Here is an 18997-nt window from a genome sequence, read left to right on the forward strand (position 1 = left end):
CCAAGGAATCAAGCTCCATGACACTTGTTTCCCAGAGGGTAGATGATCTGTAATTGATTCAAGTCTCACATGTGTCCATATCACAGTGGCATGCGTCCTAAGGACAGCTGCGTTCATAGAGGTCATACTCTGGTGCTTGAGAGCCGGAAAGAACAAGAAAGCCATTAGTTCATGCCATGAGCCGTCAGAGAATGTAGCTAAGTCTCAGGGGCTGCGCTGGGTGCTGGTACAAACATCTCATTTTACAGATGAAAATGGAAGCCAGGCTGCCCGGCACATTTGTAAGGCAAATCTGTAATGCTATACATCTCACTGGTATATCAACAGATGCTGTGGGAACCCAGTTCAGTGTGCTCATCACGGGGCTGGGTGTGGAAGAAATAAATGGGCTGGGTGGGATTTTTGTCACTTTGACACAAGCTAGAATCGTCTGAGAAGAGGGACCTCTTAGACTGACCTGTAGGCAAATCTGTGAGGGAATTTTCTTAATTGTCGATTAAAGTGGAAGTGCCCAGCACATGCAGGTGGGTGTGGCCACCCCTGAACAGGTGGTCTTGGGTTGTTTAAGAAGCAGGTTGAACAAGCCATATGAAGCAAACCAGGAAGCAGAGGTCCCCCATGGTGTCTGCTTCCATTTCTGCCTTTAGGATCCTAGCTTGAGCTCCTGCTCTGGCTTTCTTTAATTATGGACTTTAATCTGTAGGGTGATTTAATCTCCTGCCCAAGTTGCTTTGGACATGGGGTTTTAATCACAGCAACAGCAAAACTAGCACAGAGATGCTCCGTGTAATGGGGGGGAAGAGACTGAATCGTCATTTCATAGAGGGATGTGCAGAGCAGAGACGACTCGGGAAGCACAGTGTGGACTGTCTATCTAACTTGAGAGTGTTTTCACAGAGTCACCGGCAGAAGTCATGTGAAATCTGTGGCATTTCCTACAGACACAAGCTTAACAGCATATAGACAAGTTGTCCTGTCTGAATTGGGCTTGGGGACCATTCCTGGACCCTGCTGTTTACATGCTGGCTCTGCCCACTGTTACCAGTGATCCTGAGGGGTATACCTCCTCCCTTTTCTCCCTCAGAGTCCTCTGTATACACTGCTGGTAAGCTGTTCATCTCTGCCTCAGACAGCGGGTCTTCTCTGTGTCTGTGGGCTACTGGTCTCTAACCCTCAGCCACACTCAGTGAGGCCTGGAGAGTATGTGAGCCTGGCTTGTCTCTGTACTTCTCCCAACTTGTGGTGCCCAGATGAGCTTGATCAAACGGGTCGAGCCAGAGCGCAGCCTCTCTGAAGAACAAGGAGCCACAAGAGGTCACTGCAGGATTTTCTTGAGGAAGCAAAGCTCTTGATGGAAGAGATGATGGCGGAAGGCAGGGGACAGCCCAGGAGGCCTTTTAACTTCCTTAAGGCCCTGTGTGGGGCCTGGGGAGTCACCTTCAAGAGCACACACCAGGCTGGTGATGATCCAAGGGCCTCTTTTGTTGCTGAGGCTGGCAAAATAGGGGCGGGGCATAGGGAGGAGGACCTGGAGGAGTAGAATTTAAGGGATCCCCAATGTCTTTAGAACTTGCCAGTGGTGTCTTTGGATCTTTACATCACTGTACCAGAGACACAGTGGATGAGGCATGCCCACCGCACTGGCAGGGGGCTGCTTCCACAGGGGGTGGGTTGAAGGTAAGCGTGTGGGCTTCTGTGCTCTCTCCCCCTCCTTTCTCTGCCCCAGTCTGTGACTCCATTGGGGCAATGGTAGAACAAAGCAACTGAGTGGTCACCTGTCCCAAGGACCAGGAGGTTTTGGTAGAGTCTGGTCTTCATGGGCTCCCTGGACTATGTCAGATCCTCCAGTGATGTCCCTGACAGGATCATTCAGGTGGGTCCAGACCACTAGAAAATTCCCCAGGACCTGAACAAAGCTGGCTTGGGGAGGAGCAGGCCCAACTCAGAGAATAGTGTACAACACACACACACACACACACACACACACACACACACACACTCCTTCAGCCTTAGTCTATATCATATTGTCTTCTGTGATTCTGGATCCTGGCAGCTCTTTTACATTCATTCCTGTCCTAAGGTCTCAGTGACGGGCACCAGACACCATTCCTTGTGCTATGTCTCAAAGCTGGGGGGTGGGGCAGGGGGTGTTCTTACCTGACACACTTCTCACTACCTTTAGGAGAGTCTTGCATTTTTTAAGTTCCAAGCACAGTTCTTGTTAGAGTTTTGATGCTGCGTGGAATGTGACCTAGACCTTCATAGAATACTGTTGCTCCAGAAGAGAGGTGTGGCCTCAGCCGACACATTCCCTGTGGAAGGCCCTCACTTTATACCCCTCCCTCTGACTGTCAGAAAGTTGGTACCTGGATCCTGTTACCCAGCTGCTCACACAAACACTCTCCGTGAGTTATGCTTTAATGTCAGACCTCTCGCTTTTATGGAGGGTCGATACGAGAATCACTGGTTAAACAACGCTGGGATGTCTTTTGTAAAACTGCAGTTGAAGACATCATTCCTGGTGTCACTAGGTGTCCTTTACATGAAGATCCACACGATAAATTATGCCTTGAGTTTAGTTCCAGGAAGAAATTCTATTTCTGCAGATAAATTAGTTAGTGTGCTCCCTGCTGTCAGAAAATGAAAACTCAGGGAATTCTGGGTGCTTCTTTTTTTTTTGCTCTGCGGCTAGACAAGGGAGAGCCAAATTTATTGCCTGTGTGTGTAATTTGCTCAGCTGTGGGGTCCAAAAGCACTTACTCCTTCTACTTCTTTTAAATGGACTTATTTTATTTTATGTTCAAATGTCTCATTGTACTTTTGCAAGATGTGTGGGTCTGGAAGCCGTCTGGTGAAGCATTCATTGGTCCATTGATCTGGCCTGTTTACTGCTTATGCTGACTGCGGGGACACAAAACTGAATTCCTCCGCACCCAGCTTTCAAGGAGTTCATGTTTTAATGTGGATAATAGCTTGGAAATTATTAGTCATTATAAAATAAGGTCGATGAGTTCAGAAATACGCAAGACTGAGGAAAACAAGACCAGGGGAGAAGAGGCTGGGTGAGTATGGGGGAAGAGGCCAGGAGAGTCTTCCTGGAGGGGTCAAGGCTGAGCTAGCTCTGTGCATGCAAGGGAAAGGACAGTGATGGGGACATAGGCAGCTCTGACTCTGACCTCTTCTCAGTACTCATCCTCTTTCTGCTTAGACTGGAGATTCTGGGAGAGCAGGGTTTAGTTCTGTGTCCCTGCATGGACACCAGGATGCCAGGCAAAGTGCCCAGGGTAGTGCAGTGTGGCAGCTGGAAGAGCCTGAGTCAACCAGGCTATCTGGTTGTGCATCTATAACTACTAACCACTTCAGGTCTTAGCTGTAACTTGGAGAGCAGCAGGGTGGGCCAGCCCAGTGAGGCCTGAGCTGGGGATCCAAGAATAGAGCCGGTCTGCCCGAACATGGGCACTGTTTATCAGGTCCAGGGTAAAAAAACAAACCCTGCGCTGGCTGCTTCTCCCACTTCTTTGATTCTGAAGGCTAGATAAGAATTTACCTCCTGGGGAATTTGTGAATATCAAAGAAGAAAATACACAGAGAGACATGTGAAACTCCTCAGAGACACAGGCTGGTTGTCTCTTCTGTCGCATCAGCCATTGTACCATTCCAGGCAGCAAGGACAGTACAGTTGCACCCACACTCTCAACTCTCCAAGTAATGCTTGTGTTAAAATAACCCTATGGCATTCATCCCCAAGCCAGCATGCAGGACGCAGCTCCCCCCAAATCCATGTCTGTTGTTGATGTTCTTACAAGTGGCCACTGACATGTCTCCTCAAGGCCACCCCTGGATCTCTCAGACTGCCACATCCAGGGGGCTCACTGCTGCCCTGCCATGTGCCAAATCTTCATGCATTTGCTTGTTCACTGGTTTTCAAAAGGACCAAGGCTGTGAGGAAGTTCCCGGATATAGTTTGGGCAGGTTTAAAAATAGAGCCATAATCTGCATTTGTAGTCAGGAGAGGGAGGAGAAAATCCCAAGTACACGTGTATACACATACACACAAGGCTGGCCTCATGGGGTGTTTGTCTGTGTGTCAGTTCGGTGCTAGCAAAAGCAGCTACATGGGGGGCGGAAGGGAAGCCCTTGTTTAGATTTGTCCATTCCTTTGATGTAATTTCTCCCACCATAGCTGACTTTAAGCTGCTGTGTGGTGTCAAAAGGTGGGCTTGAGGAAACGCAGAGCAGCATGCACTGTGCAGACCCCCCCCCCAGAGGTCTGATGGCCACAGACAACTGCAAAACCACACATTATAATTAGCAAAGAATGAAAATTAAGGGTTTGAGGCTTTTGTTTTAAAATATAATGCAACTATAAACATAATTAGATTTTCAACATCAGTTGTGTTGAAACTTAGAAGCACCCCATAATCACCAGCCAGTTCTTGTGACATTCGAGCCAGCCCCAGCACACCCCTGGCTTCCCCTCATCAAGGCAATGATCTCTTCCAAATGGTGCCTCTCACATCACCCCTAAATCTATGTTCTTTGGGATATGGAGATGTCTTCTTATGAATTTCCTTGGACACTGATCTGTTTTGCACATAGAGATGCTTTCTAATCCTGAATGTCTGAGCTGACCTTTCCTGCTTAGATTTGATTGGTTCCCAGGGTACTCCCAACCAGCAACTCCACTGCCCTCCAAAGAAACCTGGGGACACACAGAAGACTAGTGGGGCAGGTCTAATATGAAGGGCGAGGCAGCAAAGGGAGCACAAACCAAAGACGGAGAAGCCAACACTTTCTGGCTGGTCACTGGCTAATTGTTGCACTAGAAAACCAAATGACCGGACAGTGTAGTAGACCACAGACCACACCAACATGCAGAGGCTACTCTGAAGTCCTCTGTCCTAGCCTTTGACACAGGAGTCAGCTGCAGTGTGAGGGCAGAGGACAAAGCCTCCTAAACAGACAAAAACCCTTTCTGTACTGGGGTCACATCGGGCCGCAGCCACTTAAGGCTCCTGGACAGCAACCTGGAGTCAAGTCCCTAAAGTGGCAGCTGGGAGATGTTAACACCTCGTCTCTAATAGGGATAATATGCTCTTAAAATACATGGATCTTCCTGAAGCTCTTAATTGGACTCCTGCCCAAATGCCTTCCCTTTGAAGTTTGCTGATGGCTGCCTCAGGACATCTGGCCCTGCTGACCCTGACACCTGTGCAGTGTAGACAGCCTCCGGGAGGCTGGCTGAGGAATTAAGGCACATGCTTTCTGAGAACATGCAGAAAGGCCCTCAGGGTGCCTGTCCCAGTGGGGAGGTACTGGGACCTGGGAGGTTCTGGGCTGGGGAGCAGAGAGGACCGGATGGAGCAGTCCTGCTATGGGCATGCTTCCCCGGGTCCAAAGTGATAGTCACTTCTGGATTGAGTGGCATTTCCACTTTGGCGATACTTTTGATGAGTCAGCAATATGAAAGCTAGGGAAGGACCCTGTATGAGGGACAGGAGGGATGACTCTGCTCCAGTGACATGCCCAGGGTGAGCACAGGGCAGGGTCCATGACCCAGGTCAACTGGCTTATCTAACAGATGCCGTCCTTCATTCCGGTGGTTCCCTGAGGCTGATGGCACCAGGAGAATGTCAACGCTAGGAGTGCAGAGTGTGACCCTACCAAGGCTTGCAGTGGGAGGCTCAGCACCTAGGTAGGTGGCCTGGGCATAGGTGTCCTGACATTTTGACTCATCAGTTGTCACTTCACACGGTCATTATTATGACTGATTTGGGTCACGCTCTCGACAATTTTATGTGCTACTTCCCTTCCACTAGCCCTGGGTACTGGGTTTCTTGAATTGTGAGTCACTGCAGGACCCAGGCTATCATAAGGTGTGTGGGGTGTTTGGAATATTAGTGGCTGAGTCCTGGCCATCTGGAAAGAAAGTGAGGTGGTTTTTCCAGAGACCTGTCCCACCAGCCTTCTGGATAGTGACACTATCCTCCATACGATTTTCTCGAGTCCCGTATCAAAAGGGACAGTTTCTGCATCTCTGTCTGCCACCGAAGGTGCAGGAGGCCTCTTGGACTATGACCATGTGGGTTTACTATTGACATTGTCAATGCACTGAACTGAGCCAACCATTGCTGTAGGCTAGGAATCATGGGAATGCACACAGAGACCTGAGGTCATCACCCAGCAAGCTCTAGCCAGGTGACCACAGGCAGGCCCCTAAACCTCCCCCGTCTGGAGGATGCCCTGGGCTCTTGTGCATATGACAGTGGTGAACAGAGCTGGTGCCCATAAGACCATGGGTACTGATGGGTTGCTGCTTTTGCCATAGGTTGCTATGGTTAGGATTGATCAGTCTGCCTCTAGAAGGCTCAGGATAGCTCTTTGAGGGGCAGGGTTCAGGCTGGGATAGGATAGGGAATCTTGGGAGAAGAAGGAAGCAGCTGGAAGTGCAGTCACCAGTGGCCCAGGGCAAGAACACGGGGTGGGGTGGGGAGTTGGTTCTCCCAGAGGAGGTATGCAGACTCCAATCCTCACCTTCCTTCAACTTCCAGAGTGGTGAGGGCTTGTCATTTATCTGGATTAGCTTGGACCACTCCCCATTTATTACAAGGGGCCTGCAGCATACATCCCTGCTGTGGAAATATTCCTTTATACTGTGTGAAGATGTGCCACTGTGGTTAGTTTAATAAAAAAATAAATGGCCAATAGCTAGGCAGGAGGTAGAGGTGGGACTTCTGGACAGAGAGCTCTGGGAAGAAGAGAGGTGGAGCCACCAGCCAGATGCAGAGGAAGCAGGATGGGCAGTCAGGATAAAGATAACCGAACCACATGAAAGAACACAGATTTAAAAATATGGGTTAATTTAAGTTATAAGAACTAGTTAGGAACAAGCCTAAGCTAAAGCCAAACTTTCACAATTAATAATAAGTCTCCATGTCATTATTTGTGAGCTGGTGCTCCTAACAAGAAAGTTCATCTACATATTCCCCTTCATCCCAAGGGCTCCTCAGCACACACCAACCTTTACTCTGAGGGTTCTGCAAGGAAACCCCTCTTTGTTCTGAGGGCTCTGCGGCATACTCACCAAGAGCTACTTGCTGTAGGTGCCGCTGGGTGATGGCATCCTTTAGCTGACCTGTCAAAGACACAAAGGAAAATCACCGGTGAGTTTCAAACAAGCTGAAAGAAGACCTCACCTCAGGAGCACCTGACAAACAGAGGGAAACAAAGTTCAGAGTTGGCGAGATACCAGCAGGCACAGCTTCTAGTGAGAGCCTTTCCAAACCCAGGGTGGTGCTGGGAAGGAGACTGCAGAGGTGGGGTTGGCACATCACATGGATTTCACCTTGGGTCAGCCATCTTATGGTTTAATTATGTAAACCTGTCATTGATTAACTTTTCTGGGGCCCTGGTCTCTTAAATAATTATATTATTAATAAAGGAGAAGAGTGGATGCCATCTTTTAATAATGTCTAAGACCCTTTCTTCAGTCCTCTTCTTTCATTTTAAAGCTGTATGAAAAGCCAATCACTGCTTATGAGGCACAGATAATTCTGGGTCACGTTAGCGGGTGACACTCAGCGTGTACATGGAGGTCAGTGAGTGTTGCAGAGCTCTGTGGGACTGGAATCACACTGCTTCATTTGCTCTGGGCTCCTCCTCCCTTCATAGGAAACATCAGCAAAACAGGAAGGACCAGAGGAGGGGAGGAGATGGCTCTGTTGCTAAAGCGTCCACTGAACAAACACTAAACTCAGAAGCTACGTGAAAAGCAGGGCATAGTGTCCTGTGTCTGTAACCCCAGCACTGGGGACGAAGAGACAGGGTGTCTCTGGAGCTTTCTGGCCAGACAGTCCAGCTGAATCAGTGAGCTCCAGATTCAGTGAGAGACTCTGCCTAAAAAAAGGGCAAGAGTGACTAAAAAAGACAACCCAATACCAACCTCTGCCCCCCATATTTGTACACACACACACACACACACACACACACAGAGAGAGAGAGAGAGAGAGAGAGAGAGAGAGAGAGAGAGAGAGAGAGAGAGAGAGAAGAAATATTCAGAAGATGGTGACTGGGAGGTGGTAGGTCAGAGGTCATGCTCTGAATTTTTGAGCTAACCAGAGATACTTTGATGGAGAAGAAGACATGGGGAGAACTGGACTGATGAGTTTCTGGACAACTGAACAGTGATGTATGGATGCTTTCTTCGGTCCATTTGGGAGAGGGTGGGTATGGAAGTGAAGCTGTAGGAATGCCAGCTTGGGGATTTGATATGAGAAGGAAACAGTTCACAAGGCGCACTGCCTGCAAATGGATTAAGTGTTCTTAGTCTCCCAGGACAGCAGCAAGCACCTCTCAAAGACACCAGGCAAGCGCATCCCATGGGCTTCCTCCATCTCTAAAATCCCAAGTTTGGGACCTTGAGACATGGGGAGTTCTGGATTAGCTTGGACCACTCCCCGTTTATTACAAGGGGCCTGCAGCATACATCCCTGCTGTGGAATATTCCTTTATACTGTGTGAAGATGTGCCACTGTGGTTAGTTTAATAAAAAATAAATGGCCTATAGCTAGGCAGGAGGTAGCGGTGGGACTTCTGGACAGAGAGCTCTGGGAAGAAGAAAGGTGGAGCCACCAGCCAGATGCAGAGGAAGCACACTTATTAAGTCAGTGCTGTCCACTGAATGTCCCCAGTGGGAGCTGTGATCCAGACACTGGGGGAGCCTGGGAGCCTTGTTGCTCCCTGTCTTCTGTATTACTTTATGTACATAAGGAATATACAGTTCCAAGGTGAGGATGGGCAGAGAATGAGGTCTTCACAGGAGACCGTCTGTGGTGGCAAAAGAATTTAGAAGGATGACAGAACTTAAGTTAATTCCAATTAAGTATCCTTAAAAACCCTTCCTGAAGAATGAGCTAGACCCCTTCCCCAGGCAGCTTCACAGTGAAGCCATATAGAATAAATTATGCAGGTGGAGTCCGCACCTGCATCCCTTCCCTTCAGTCCCGAGCAGCATAGAAATGGATTATTTTTGGTTGACAGAGCTAAACCTTCACATCAGAGGGGCCACTCTTTCCCTGATTTGGCTGTCCCTCCAGGACACAGGATGTCACTCTTTCCTTGATTTGGCTGTCCCTCCAGGTCACAGGATGTCGCGTTTTCCCTGATTTGGCTGTCCCTCCAGGTTAAGCATCATCAGTTCTTCAGTTGTTGGGTAATGTCTGGGTGGGGGTGGAGCACTGCTTCCAGGTATGTGATCAACCTTGTTAATGCAGTTCTCTCTAATAGTTCCTCATGGTGGGATGACTCCAATCATAAATTATATTCATTGCTACTTTATAACTATAATTTTGCTATCGTTATGAATTGTAAATATCTGATATACAACCTCTTTGAAAGGATTGTTCAACCCCCAAAGGAGTCATGATCCACAGGTTGAGGAATGATGAATTAGGGTGATGGCCTGGGGCACCTGCATGGCTCCTCTTTGTCTTCTATATTTCCTCACTGGAGAGGGAGTCAAGGACAGGCCTGAGCAGTAATTGCTCCGCAGGGAGGGACTATTGGGAGTGTGTTGAGGGGGAGTCGGGAGGAAACCTGGCTTGTTATGAATTATTGTATTCTTCATGTGCATACAACATTTTCTTCTCTTAAAGAAGCATAATGGAGGCTGGAGAGATGGCTCAGAGGTTGAGAGCACTGACTGCTCTTCCAGGGGTCCTGAGTTCAATTTCCAGCAACCACATGGTGGCTGACAACCATCCATTATGAGATCTGGTGCCCTCTTCTGGTGTGCAGATATACATGGAAGCAGAATGTTGTATACATAATAAATAAATAAAATCTTTTAAAAAAAGAAGCATAATGGTTTGATTATGGAAAGGAAAGATTCTTAAAAATGTTTTCCACATTATTCCCCAACATGTAAGTATCAATGTAGCATTTATTCGAATTGTATTGTGTTAGGACATTTGATTTAAGAAGTTGACCTACATTTCATTTAAATACCATTAAATGACTTTTAGATTGGTATTAGGACAGAACGTCCAGCAATTTCTGGAATGGCCCTAAACATACTTCTACCGCTTTGTACTACGTACTTAAGGGACAACACATTCTTGATATTGGTAATCATAAATCAAAATGTTCATCACTATGGAAAATTCTGGAAATGCTCTTTATCCTGCAGTTTAAAATACCCAGGTGAGACTTATTTCTGTAACACATCTGTCTCATTAGCATGTAAATTTGCTTTTGTTTTTAATAAATGCTAAAATCGTACATATACCAAATTGCTATCAAATACATTTGTGTGTATGTTTGTGTGTGTGTGTGTGTGGGGGCATGTGGAAGCCAGAGGTAAACTTTGAATGTTTCCTTCAACCACCGTCTAACATCTAAAAAGACAGGGTCTCTCACTGAGCCTGACATTCACTGCTGTGGCTGGTAGCCCTGGAGCCCCAGGGATCTGCCCATCTCTATTTTGGAGTTTTGGGATTTTAAGCATACTAATTGGTTATCCATACTAAACGGTCATTCCTGGAAACATACATGCAAGTAACATTATATGGATTGAGCAGTAAAGTATTTATGTATTTAAGAATATGTACAACTACATAAAAGGGGGGCATGAATTTGAAAGATGGGGGACACATGGAGGATTTGGAGGGAATAACAGGAGGGAAGAAAATGTTGCAATTATAATTTTAAAGAACAAATTTAAGATGGAAATAAAAAAGGAAGCCCTACTTTGAAGTCCTCCACCCCTCCCAGGAAAACTGTCTCCCAATGTTCTGAAGAATGATCCTCTCCCTGAGTGCCTGACAACGTGTTCCTCCCTGGTAAAGCTCCTCCAAGCCTTGGACCCTTCCAAGCAGCACTGTCTGACCTAGTCTGTCTCCAGTTGCCCTGTTTTCATTCAATGATGGGCTCCCCAACCCTGTGGCTGGGGTGGCTCAGGGCTTCTGCAGAATGGGAAGGTTAAAGATTTCCCACAGGCTCTGATTTGCTCATCTAAATAAAAAGGGAGTTTTTTTTTTCCAGGGCTGAGAATTCTCTAAATGCTACAAACACGCAAATGCACTCAAAATAAGGCACCCTTGAGGGACAATATGTTTATAATACAACATATTGATAAAGGCAGTTGTAAAATGTAATCCCCAATGCTCGATTTTGGTGAATTGACTGACATCCTTTACCATATGGCATCTGGGGTAGGAGGGCCATATCCCTAAACAAGCTTCCAAAAATAGCCTTATGGCTGATACCTAATTACACTAGCCAGCAGAGGCATTCTCCAAGCAAAGCTAACATTCTCTCTAATCAGCAGGATCTTGTAGCTCCATGGGTTTTGGCAAAGGAGTAGCTGAGGGAGATTGCAGAATTTGCTCAGCATGAGGCTTGCTGTCATTACCAAGGTGATAAATTTTCGGATTCTGGCCAGGGTTCCTGGACATCTTCCCCATGAAGAGGTAGGGATGAGATGAGATAGAAACAGAGAAGTCCTTGCACAGGCAGGAGACAGTCTGAGAGGGGAGCAGGGACCCTAGACTGGGGCAAGGCTCAAGGAGCAGGCTAAGGAAGGAAGGGAGAAAAGGAGGGAGGGAGGGAAGGAGGAAGGGAGAAGGAAGAAAGGGAGGGAGGAAGGAAAACCCTTTCCAAGGGACAACTTGGTAATTAGCAATTTTCCTCTGTTGACTTATAGTGCTATGCGCAAGAAACACCTTTCTCTCTTTCTGAACCAGTCATTGATGGGGCAAGTGGCAGTGGGAACAGATGGGGTACTTTTAAGCCAGTACCCACTCACAGAAACGCTCTGGAGATGTGCAGCCCTGAGAACACCCATAGTCTGATCAGAGCACATGGAGGGTGTGGATTCTCTGGGACAAGTGTTAGCATCATGGGGAAACAAAACTGGTTCTACATCCTGATACTTGCAGTGTTTAGGAGGCAAGAGTGTTCCTTAAAGCTCACACTTGGTTTTGCATGTAGGCCAGCTTGAGATCACTCACTAAGGATAAGCCATTCATGTGGGATTCCAACAGCGTGGCTTTGCAGACTGCTCATGGGGAGGACTCCCCCCTTCCCTTCCCTCCCTCCCTCCCTTCTCCCCTCCCTCCCTCCTTCCCACCTTTTCTTCTTTGTTTTTAGAGACAGCTTCTCATTATATAACACTGACTGTCCTGTTACTCTCTATGTAGACCAGGATGGCTTTGAAATCAGAGATCTGCCTACCTGTGTCTCATGAGTTTTAGGACAAAAGGTGTGTGCCACAAAGCCCTGCTGCTCCTAGAATTTTTATGATTCTATTGCTATACTGAAGATGTTTGTACTGCTATCAAGCTGTAAGTGTTTATCACTTATCTTTGGACACAGCACTATGTCCAAAGTGCTGTGTGACAAGGTAGTGACAAGGACACTGCATTGTAGGTAGCCACATTTGTTTCCTCTCTATCCAGATGAAGTCCTTTGTTCCTCCAGGACAAATATTCTTGCCCCCTCTCTCCTGTCTCCTTTCCCTTCTCCCTTGTTCCCTATCTCCTTTACAGTGTCCCAGACCATTCTAACACTCCTCTTAAAATTATACCTCAAGGAAATTTGCTGCTGTTTTTCTGCCTGAGTCAGAAAGCAGTCACTTTACCTTTACCACCCCCCACTCCTGCCATCCCCCACCATCACCCCACCCCCATCTTCAGCCCCCACCACCAATCTCAGTCCCCCTCCCCTGCACTGCTTAATAAAGGATCTCTCTGTGACAGCAGGTGTCTGGGTGTGGTTATGAGGAAGGGAGACCGCTCTGTGCAGGGTTCCCTTTCAAGAGCTACACAGGTTCTTGTGATCTGGTAGTTATGCCTCCTTGGCTGTACCACCTCACAGCAGATGACAATGGTGGAAGAGAGAGTGGAGAAGGTCACACTGCCAAACAGGAAGCTAGGAGGAGACTGGGTGCTACAGTCTCTTTTTGAGAGCATGCTGTCACACACTTGGAGATCCCCCACTGACTGGCTCAACGGGTGGAGCACCAGCCCTGAACTTTCGAAGACCAAGAGTTGGATCCCAGAGGCCATCTAAAATGCCAGGCATGGTAGAGTCTGCCTGTAATCCCTAGCCTTGGAGGTTTCTGAAGCTCACTGCTGGGCAGCCCAGATGAGACTCCATGTCAAGAAAACAAAAGAGGCAGATGACAAAGTGATCAAAAGAAAAACACCTAACTTCTACTTCAGGTTTCACATGCAGGCACATAGATAGGCTCACATACTCACACTTCCCCCAAAAGAAGGTCCTACACAAACATTTGGGGAACATAGTGATACTATATCCTGCCCGCTGCAGTAGCTGACTTTCTAAATAGCACATTGGGTGGCTGAATGAAGCGAACATCTGTATCCTTTTGGTCAAACTAGAAAATAATCACAAATTTGCAGGTATTGGGGATTGAGTTCCGTAGTGTAACAACTTCCTCTGAGATTGAAACATTCCATCCTGCAGGAAGTTCTCAAACAGGAAGGAAAACAACTCAACATAGCTTCAGGAAGTTCCTGAAACTGAGCAGATTCATTAGGCCCCTCCCTGCCAGAGTAAAGAAAGCTGAGCTGCAAGAAGACTGTTAGGCAAAGCTGCAAAGAGGACTCTTAAGACCAGAACAGCTGCCTGGGAGAGGTTTAGAGCAAGCGAGGTACCTGGAAAGGACACTCTTCAACCCCGTGAGCTGCCTGCAGGCTGTGGAGTAAGTTCCATCTATCACCCATGCTGGGGTGAGAGCTTTGTGGATGCAGCTGTCTTTGAGTCATTTCTGCTCCTATAAGTAATCCCAATAAAATATTGTTGCACCATGTTAGAGTTCAGTGGTATCTGTATTTGGTTGTGTGTCTGTGTCTGGTATATCTGTGTATGTGTATGTGTGTGTCTCTCTGTCTCTGTCTCTGTCTCTCTCTGTCTCTCTCTCTCTCTCTCTCTCTCTCTCTCTCTCTCTCTCTCTGTGTGTGTGTGTGTGTGTGTGTGTGTGTGTGTGTGTGTGTGTGTGTGTTGCACCTCTCCAGGAAACATTTTGCCCCATCATAGTTCAAATCTCAACTTCTTAGTAGTTAGTCTATATTACATCTCTGGGCCTTGATTTCATCACTTGAAAACCAGAGTGGCTATTACTGCAGTGACATGTTTGACTGTATCTGAAGATGCTTGGTAGGAGAGAGGGAGAACAAATGGGTGTACGTGATACATCACCTAAATTCAGTTTAAAGGCTCTTTAACGTGTATTAAGTGGAGTCCAAACAATTTCCACAATAGTCCCCAAAGGCTATGCTGTGAATGCTGAGTCAATGGTAGAAGCTTTGAAGGGGGAAAGTGGCTTAGGAAAGGGTTAGACTGCTGTTGATGCAGAAGAGAGGAAGAGCAGGGGTTCTGAGGAAGGCTTGAGTGTGTGTGCTCCAAAGAGAGCTATGGGGAAAGGGCAGAGAAAGGCAGGCACACACTAGGCCAGACGGTGTTAGGGGAGGGAGAGAGGTGGCTGGCTGCATTCCTGCTAGAGTGTGGGGTCCTGGGTAACCAGGGCCTCAGGAGCCAGGTGACATATAGTCTCCTATCTGGGTATACCATGACTGAGTCTTACCAGCCTTACAGCTGGAGCATGGGAGAACACACCAGCTATGCTGCCTGCCTCAGGGAGGGGACTGCTCTGCAGCAGGAGGTCATGGCTGAGGTTCTGAATCCATAGTGCTGAGGTGGCCAGTTTCTCTGTAATAGCAATGAAGATCTGAGATAACCAGTGCATTGGATCCCTCAAGGCTGTTTGTAAAAACAATGGGCCTGGAATAAATTAAGTGTGTAATTCTTAGATGGATCTCCAACAAACAGGAGTATGTAAATCCTTTGAAGGCTTAAAATCAGTTCATTCTCTCACTAACGTAGCTAATGTACAGCTCATCAGGCTCATTACTATAATTTGAAAGTCTGTTGAGGCAGGGCTGCCTTGTCTGCTCAGTACAGCCCTGGTGGAAGGAACACAAAGGAACAAGATGGCTTTGCTGGCTTAGGCTACAAGGTAGGCTTCTGAAGTCTGGAATCAGCAGGAATATACAATGGTGAACTGAGCCTGAGCCTGCCAGACCTCTTGGCTCCAGAAGACGGAAGGTAACTCGAAGTGCACTGTACAAAACAGTGGTGAGAGCCAGGCTCACAGGGACAGACTGTGGGGGAAGTGAGGTTCCCATCAGCAGCCCAGAGTGAAGGGGACTGGGGCTGGGAGGAAGGTGACACTCCTAATTTTTGTGCATGGCTCTGGTCCCTATCTTACTGCATCCCAAGGTTGGAAAGGAGGGAGGAAGAAGGGGGAGAAAAAGGGGGAAAGGAGAGGGAGAGAGGAGGAGCGGGGAGGAGAGGAAGGACTGGGGGAGGGATACAGGTCCAGCCTTCCTCATGTTGTCTGGCCCAGCTGCTGAGCCTCTCTGGCAGGAGCTGCTACATCCTAGTGGCACAGTGGGGCAGTCCTTCTTCCTACTGTTTCTATCAGAGCTCTATCTGAATTGGGAGAGGAAGTCAGAGGTTCTGACAGCAGAGAGGGGTGGACACAAGGAGAAAGAGCAAGGGAAATGAGTTATATGTGTTTCAGTTATAAAAAGGGGGGCAGCCCACAAAAGCTGATATGATCTATATGAATAAAGTTAGAAAAGAAAGCTAAGAGCCGGGCATTGGTGGCACACGCCTTTAATCCCAGCACTCAGGAGGCAGAGGCAGGCGGATCTCTGTGAGTTCGAGACCAGCCTGGTCTACAAGAGCGAGTGCCAGGATAGGCTCCAAAGCTCACAGAGAAACCCTGTCTCAAAAAACCAAAAAAAAAAAAAAAAAAGAAAAAAAGAAAAAAAAAAGAAAAGAAAAGAGAGCTAACAAAAGACAGCCATTTGCTTGACAGGCAGATAGAATTCTATACATACAGAAGTACAGAGATCTGGGTTAACCTTATTATAATTCTATAGCTATATATGTATGTACACAAGCATATACATATACACAGACATTCATGTGTGACTTATATAAATGTGTGTATACATACTTATGTATCTATCTACACACACACACACACACACACACACACACACACACACACACACTCACGGTGGTTTGAATAATCCCATGCCAAGCCCAGAGTCTCTGTCTCTCTCTCTCTGTGTGTCTCTGTGTGTCTCTGTCTCTCTCTCTCTGTCTCTCTCTCTCTCTGCCTACAGATCAGGATGTAACTGTTCTGGGCCATGATGAAACCTCTGAAACTGCAAGCAAGACCCCAATTATATGTTTTCATTTATAATCATTGCCTTGCTCATAGCGTTTCTTCACAGCAATGGAACAATGACTAAGACAATGTATGTATGTATGTATGTATGTATGTATGTATGTATGTATGTATGTATTTTTAGAGAGCCCTACTTAGCTCTTTAAAAACTTGCTATATAGACCAGGTTGCCTGCCCTTGAACCTACAGAAATTCACTTCCCTCTGTCTCTTGAGATTAAAGGCATGCAGCACCATGGTCAGCTTTGTTCATATGGGTTTTTATCCCCAAGTCTTGAACCTCCTTCTTTTCTTACTCTCTTCTGCTCCCAGCAGGAGGCCATCTAAGAGGCTTACGGTATGTCCTCCTATCATCTATATCCTTAAAACAACCTGTTTCAAAGTTTTCTGTGTAATTTTCAAACTATGAAAGTAATATTGTGAACTGGGGCCTTGTGGCACATGCCAGTTAACCCTAGCTACTTAGGAGGCTGAAGAAGGAGGATGGCAAGTTCAAGGCTAGCTTGGGCAAGTTCTTGAGACCATGTCTCAAAATAAAAAGTCACTTTGAAAGCAAAGATGGCTGGGTTCAGTACTCAGCATCCCTTCTTCCCCAACACATGCACTCGCACGCACGCACGCACGCACGCACGCACGCACACCCGTTAGGCCAGTGAAATCATCCTGCTTCATGCTATGCTTTTGACATCTGTGTGTGTTCTTCTGTGTGCACTTAATCCTGTGTCTAGCTGCTACAAACCCCATTGTGTGTTGCTCAGCATTGTTTGCTGTGTCCTTCAGTCTGAATACCTGGGTCATCCCTATTTCCCCACCCAATAACATGAACAGACTCTTGGAGCCCAAGCAGGAAGTCCTATGAGTGGTGAGAGTTTCTGCTCAGCCTTAGCCTCTGTGTTTAGTGTGGGTAATGCTGTGTCATGCACAATCCCAAGACAGATGCTTTAAGGTATGTTGAGGCTTCCCCAGGAGACTGATGAGGGTGTGCAGTTTCATGGATGCTCTATTGTAGAGCCAGAAACTGGGAACAGCCTAGATGTCTAGCAACTGAGAAATGGACAGTAGAAATGTGATATTCTTACACAATGGAATATTATTAAGGTGTTAAGAAAAAGGAAATCATGAATTTTGCATGCAAATAGCTAGAACTAGGAATAATTATCCCCAGTGTTATAGCCCCAACCCAGACAGGTGAACATCTCATGTTTATTTCATATGAACTGTCAGCGTTCATGCTTTAGATAGGTGTGCTTTGTTTAGAATACTCACAGTGGTTAGGTAGCTAGTCAGTCAGAGACATGAGGGCATCTTCCACCAAAGGAAAAATAAGGGATAAAGAAGAAATTAGAACAAGAGGATTGACTGGGGTGGAAGAGGGGAGAGGAATGGAGGAAATATAGGGAGGGACAACTAACACCATATGGAAACCTACTCCCGTAGAAGCCTCCTAAGACAGCTACACTTATAAAGGAGTTTAAATGAAGTCACCATATAATGGGGAAACAATACCCCAACTAGACATCATATACCACCAAATAACACCCCAGTGCCAGGAATAGGTTATATCACTTTGAACTGTTGGCTAGTGAGTGCCCATAACCCCCAAACATGTCAGGCTACTGACAATGCTGCTGGATATGTGCCTCAGCTTGGCTGCGTGCCCTTGTTGTAGTTGTGTCACAGAACATGGAGAAGCTGAACCAGTGCTCAGGGCTTCACCCCACTGGCTAGGTTCATGGTGCTGGAAGGTGCTGTGTGTGATACTAGAGGACAAAAGTAACCATCACCCTCACCCTGTGGTGAAGGGCTCCTGCACAAAGTCTTAAGAGGGCCAGAGTACTTGCACACTCTTTTCTTTTTGAAAGGGATGGCATGGAGAGGCCATCACAGCAGGTAGGCAACCCTGGAGTCAGCCTCAGTGGCTTGGACACCAGCAGGTCATTAGCTGCACCCTGGTGAGGTGACTGGATATGGTGTGCCTCTGTTTCCTCAGTGGAAGAATGGGGATAACAGTGTTATGTACGTGAGGGTTGAATCAAGGCAGTAGCATAAAAGGGCCAAGCCCACTTGCAGGTTTGTAAACCCACCAAACAGCTCCAATCCCTGAGCAGGAAACCCCACAAATCTATGGGTGTGGATTGACATCTCACCAATCCCCACCCTGGAAAACTCTGTCCCCAAGATGACCTATATGAAGCCTGCATCTTACCCAGTTCCACGCTGCTTCTCAGCCCAGCAGACGCAGCCACTCTCTTGTGTCTTTCCCAATAAATCTCTGGTGAGGTTTTCTGTCTTGTGTGACTTTGTGGTATTCCTTGGCTTCCAAATGCCAGGATACCTTTCCCTTCAGAGCTGTAACACTTACATAGGGGGAGCCTTCCCCTCAGAACCTCCCTGTCTAGAGCTGTAACACTTAACAAGAGCCCATGTGTAAAATACATCAATTAGGGAAACAGGGCCTGGCATGCTAACAACCATGTGAGCATCAAAACAGTGACAATTGGCAAGAAGGAAAATCAGCACAAAGAAAGATGTGGGAGGAAGAGACAGTGATGGTAGAAAAGATTGAGGATTTAGTTACTGACCGTGAAAGACAGTGTGTGTGTGTGTGTGTGTGTGAGAGAGAGAGAGAGAGAGAGAGAGAGAGAGAGAGAGAGAGAGAGAAAGAGAGAGAGAGAGAGAGAGGAGGGGGAGGGAGGGAGAGGAGGGAGACAGACAG

The 18997-nt window shown here is 47.1% G+C and overlaps 1 protein-coding gene across 1 annotated transcript in view; it reads right to left on the reverse strand.

Moving 5' to 3' along the window:
- The window catches only part of Kif6 (kinesin family member 6), a 287668-nt gene that overhangs the window by 24912 nt on the left and 243759 nt on the right, over positions 1–18997 (reverse strand). The window contains exon 16 of the mRNA XM_035451464.1: positions 7085–7135. Within this exon, the coding sequence (XP_035307355.1) occupies positions 7085–7135 (51 nt within the window). The remainder of the gene's footprint in view (positions 1–7084; positions 7136–18997) is intronic.

The sequence above is a fragment of the Cricetulus griseus genome (genome assembly GCF_003668045.3).
Source record: "Cricetulus griseus strain 17A/GY chromosome 1 unlocalized genomic scaffold, alternate assembly CriGri-PICRH-1.0 chr1_0, whole genome shotgun sequence".
NCBI classification, from domain to species: domain Eukaryota; kingdom Metazoa; phylum Chordata; class Mammalia; order Rodentia; family Cricetidae; genus Cricetulus; species Cricetulus griseus.